General features: G+C 39.5%; 1 protein-coding gene across 1 annotated transcript; it reads left to right on the forward strand.

Moving 5' to 3' along the window:
- Positions 1-3,547: 3,547 nt before the first annotated feature.
- On the forward strand, positions 3,548-4,429 carry LOC147892586 (uncharacterized). The gene is made up of 3 exons (XM_087386753.1): positions 3,548-3,911; positions 4,091-4,203; positions 4,301-4,429. Exons 1-3 carry the CDS (start codon positions 3,548-3,550, stop codon positions 4,427-4,429), a joined length of 606 nt encoding a protein of 201 aa, XP_087242879.1.
- The last annotated feature ends 644 nt before the right edge of the window (positions 4,430-5,073 follow it).

Here is a 5,073-nt window from a genome sequence, read left to right on the forward strand (position 1 = left end):
GCACTTCCGGCTATGCTACCTGCAGAGATTTGCTCCCAAACTCGAAAAAGGAAAGCAACACTAGTCCTCTTACCAGGACACCGTGAACTTAGTTTGATTTCTTGAGCTCCTTACCATGAACCAGGCTCTGATACCATGTAAAGATAGTGGGAGAGAGGGAAGGAGTCTCACTTGCGGCTTTCTCACATACACAATGGGGGAATACACACAAAGGTGGAGGCTGAAAATAGTTTTCCTCTTTTTAGTTGTGTAAGCCAAAAGAACTCTAGTACAAAGAAATAGAAGAACCCTATATGTGGGTCTCAAACCAAACTCAACTAACTAAGGTGGCATACTAACTGAGCCACGAACTAGAGTAGATAAGGATAGCTGTCATCCAGCTATTATTCGTGGGCGGTGTACCAACCGCATCTGCAGCTAACAAGTCCGTGACATAAATGCACAACGGTCACCCTAGCATATCACGAGTGGAGCTCGATATCTCAACATAGCACACCACAAATGACTAGCTGTACTAGCTGTACACTAGATTTAGTTGAAAATGTAGAATATATATAAACCCTTTTAGGGTTCCTTCAGTATTTTTCTTCCATTTAATGGTGTGGCTGTCAAAATAGCCCCTTTTCCTTAACTCCTCAATGTGCTATCTACAAAAGCTGCCCATGCAAAATGATTGACTGCCTTGCTCAATCAAAAGTGGGCTAAACTATTTTGCATAGGCCCTAGCAAAGGACCTTGTCACGTCTATTAATAGGCCACTATTTTTGGCACACCTTATTGTGGAAAAGAAAAAAATCCTTGTATGCTTCAAGACAAACACTGCTGCCATTTATTCTATACACATACGGATATCTGGGAGTTTTAAATATGCCCAACCACTCTCTCTCTAATAGATTAGTCTCCTTGAAGGATTTGGGATCCTCCCATCAAACTAAGGCCATATTGAACATGAAAATACTTTTTCGTAAGGCACAACCTTATTTTCTTTGGGTACTCCACTTTGCGAGCTTTCAATTGCCCTGAACACAAAATGAGACATGTTGGAAGTATATAAACAATGTGGAGAGTAGCCATAGAATAAAAATGAACATGCATAGAAAAAGGATGAACCAACAATGGAAGAGGCTTGTATGCTAACTCTCCTTCTCTTTGGAGGGTTTCATCTTGTGCTTTTGGGTGAATCTATGGCTCAGCTACTTCCCTGTGTGATGCCTTCACATGAGAAGTTTGCTCTTTTCTTTTGGCAATGTCTTTCAGAGCTGGAGCTGTGGAGCTGACTCTAGCATCCCTCTGCCTTGTTCTCTCCTATGACTCCTTCCCTTTGTCAAGTTGTGAAGCCCATGCCCCCACTCCATTCCTTCCCAGCCATGTTTGGTTTCAGTTGGTTAGTTACAAACCACAATGGTAGCATGGCTAGTTTCAATGATCATGGTTAGGGTTTAGGATTGCCCTTAACTTAAGGGCTTCAAAAAGTATTTTGCATAGGGATTGATGTGTTTGGTTTTAGTTGGCTAGTTATAGCGATTGTGTGGTGGGTGTGGCTAGTTTTAACCATTTTGGTGGTTGATGTGGGCCACCTAAACTATCACGATTGTCAATGCCATGTGCTCCACATCACCAAGCATGGTGGTTATGGTAGAAGCATAGGTTGATGTGGCCATGGTGATGGTCCAACGTCATGTTGGTTGTTGGCATGGTTATATGCCCCACACCAAGAATCGTGTCCATGGCTTCAAAGGTGCATGAACAGATAATATTCCCTTTAATTCTTTCTAAAATCCATAATTTCTATCTTCAGCTATTAAAAAAACAGTGCTAGGGACACATTTCAAAATGTTCGAGATGAGTGTCCACTAACTTTGCATCGTGCCCACTTATTCCACCTCATCAACTAAATACTTCTAAAGAAGGCATTCTTAATTTGCATATACCCTCAATGGCATGAGTCCTCACTTGCTACAATTGATGATTTTGTTATCCCTTTTTTAATATTCCACCACTTACAATTAAACAAGAGTGGGTTTAAGCTCAAAGTTTTGGGCAACAATATGCTTCTTAAAGGCCCATAGCTTGTTGATTGACTCCTTAACTAAGCCTTAACCTTTTCTATCAATAGCCAGTGAATACCCTTCTTGATCTCCTTGACCTCTTCTATCAAGTATCCTTGTGAAGTTATTGCTACCATGTATGTTAGAGCACACATCCATAAGGCATAATCAAAAATCAAAAATACCTTTCTATTTGCAAACAATAATAAGTCAAAGATGGATATAATTTGCAGGTCATGTTCCAATCTTGCAATTTTAGTCCACTTGGTTCCCCTTTAGTTGTTAAATGAAATAGTTAAAGAATGCATGTGTCCTTTCATTTTCATGCCTATATAATTATTCTCTTTACATATTTCTCCTTAATCTTTGTTAATACCTCTAGTGCCTTTTTTGGCATCATGCATATTAGGAAAAGGGGGACTTTCCTCCCAAAGTTAATCTAGTCTCAATTAAGTCGATCTAATGACAAGTATTGGTGCTTTTTTAATTCAAATGACATGGCATCATATTGTATGAGTTTCATGAAAAAATATCATATTCATTGCTATTAATTTAGAGAAATTCAACTTCAACTGAAGGATTCAATTCTTAGCAATCATCCACAAGTTCTTCAAGACAACATGAATGTTGTGTCATATAGACTATAATGCATCAAGTGGTATGAATACATGCAAGGAGCTTTAAAATAGAAAGATTTGATGGGCAAATATAAGAACCCATACTTGTACTAAATGATCATGAGATTTAATAGAGAAACCCACGTGGTATAGTGTGAAGAGGATGTGTGCAAGGTGGCATACATTAAAGAAGAGTATGGATAAATGGGACCAAGAGATGTACATGCGACCTTAGTGTTGCTACTTGCACGTCATCTAAGTGCGAGCGTAATTGGGGGCACGGTTGAAAAAACATGTATTACTTGTACTACTAGGCATATGCAAAAGAACTCATGGAGTCAATCATATTTTATATTGCAATTATTGCAAAAACAGGTTTAAATGAGTGTTGAACATAGGAGTGATAAAGATGGCATGATGTGAGAGGTCATGTACTACTTGAACTCATGTATGGTTGAGGAAAAGAGAGCCAAGTTAGCTTATCATGCAACCTCTTAGAATTTCAAATCAGTGGGTTTGATTGCGATTTGATAGGAAACCACTTGGTTACAATTTTAGACTTTATAGTTACATTTCCATTCAATTTTGTACTAAATTTGATAGATTTTCTAACATGATACTTTCTATAGGATAGGAAACTAGGTGGTTAGAGGTTTTAGTTTTCCCTATGACGAGACGATTTTGAGAGGGAGGTGAATCATCTAATTCCTCGGCAGCAGTGAATGGAGTAAGACTTGTACGAAACGTCGTATTTCATTATACTTAGTTAATGCATGAAATTAGTGCACATATAATTGGTATGTGAGAAGCAGCTATTTAGCTTGTTTCCACATGAGAAGCAGCCATATTTAGTTTGTTCATTATCTTGTTCAGCTCGGCTCCATGGCAGCCATCACCTGCTTCGCCACCTTCTTCCTCTTGTATTTTGCCCACCCCGCCGTCTCCTGCAATACCTCCCTTGCCGACTCCATCATCCCCCCCTGGGTCGATTCCTTCACCACCTCCCCCAACATCACCCTCCATGTCTCCTTCCAGGATCACTTCGTTCGCACTGGCGACCTCCTTACACTCAACCAGACTGCCCTTAGCCCCAACGTCACCATCTCCGGCCCGGATGTCAGTCCTTACCATAGTTACACCTTTGTTATAGTGGATCCCGACGCTTTCAATCCAGCCGACCCCGTTGATCGAAATGTGATCCATTGGATCATTTCCAACATCCCGGGATCAACTCGTCCGTCTCAAGGTGAGGCCGGTGTCTCATAGTGTAACTAGGCAGTATCTGTTTGCATGTACAGGAGGAACTCACGTCCCCCATCGTTTGATTGCTCTGTCTATGATTGGTGCTACCATTTACTTTACTTTCCCTCAACACACGCCATTGAGATACGATTACTGAGCGGTCGGTTTTGCCTTTCTATTCAGAAATCACGGAAACCGGAACGATCGTCTTGCACTACATACACCCTCAAAAGCCGACTTTCGTAGCTCCGGGCCCCTATGGAGTCCATCGTTATTATAATTTGCTTTTCCAACAGGTACGTCCTACTCGGTTAACGTCCCTGCAGTCCAAAAGCATAGTCCGAAAGTTAAAACACTGGTGCTAAAGGTTGACGGTTTATGTTCTTTGTCCAGCCTCACAGCATTGAGAACATACAAAACGTGACGACTCCTCCGCTCTTCAGCACTAGAAACTTCACAAGTACTTACAGGCTCGGTTATCCAGTAGCTGGACTGATGTTCACCGTCAACATTGATGCCTAGGCTAAAGGAAGTTGTAAGATGAAAAAACGTTTGGACCTGCTACCGATTTCATCTTTTGTGTAGGCTTTTGAAACAAGCTGAAAATAAATAATTCGTTGCAAGCTATCTAGTTACTTCGACGAAAGGAAGTTAATATTTTTTCCACATATAAAGGCATTTCCATAGGTATTTTTTTCCTTGAATTATATAACTTCTCAAACCATGTATTTAGCTTTCAACCTTCACCAATCATACATATATAGTGTATATATATGCATAGCATATAGCATATAGCGTGTCTAACTACACAAACTATATGAGTTATTTTTGTCATTTCAAGAAGCTTATGCATACATTCAAGGATTCTTTGCACTTTATCGTACAACATAGGCACAACAAACCTAATAGCAAAAGCAAAAGAAAAAAATGGTTAATGCTAATCCATGATTATAAGTTATTTCTCCAAGAAACATTTTGAGATACTAAATTTACTTGAACTTATGTCTTATCCTTGAATCAATGAAAGAAAGAAAAATAGATCTTTTTACTAAACAGCAGACGTTTTCACTACCTTTGTTTTTTAAATACTCTAGGTATCTAATTCAATGTATCTTATCCTTGGATCAATGAAAGCAAGCTAAACATATCTTCTTACTAAACAACCC

Source organism: Dipteris shenzhenensis, chromosome 16 (genome assembly GCF_047967505.1).
Source record: "Dipteris shenzhenensis isolate YYH24624 ecotype China chromosome 16, Dip_SZ_1.0, whole genome shotgun sequence".
Taxonomy (NCBI): Eukaryota; Viridiplantae; Streptophyta; class Polypodiopsida; order Gleicheniales; family Dipteridaceae; genus Dipteris; species Dipteris shenzhenensis.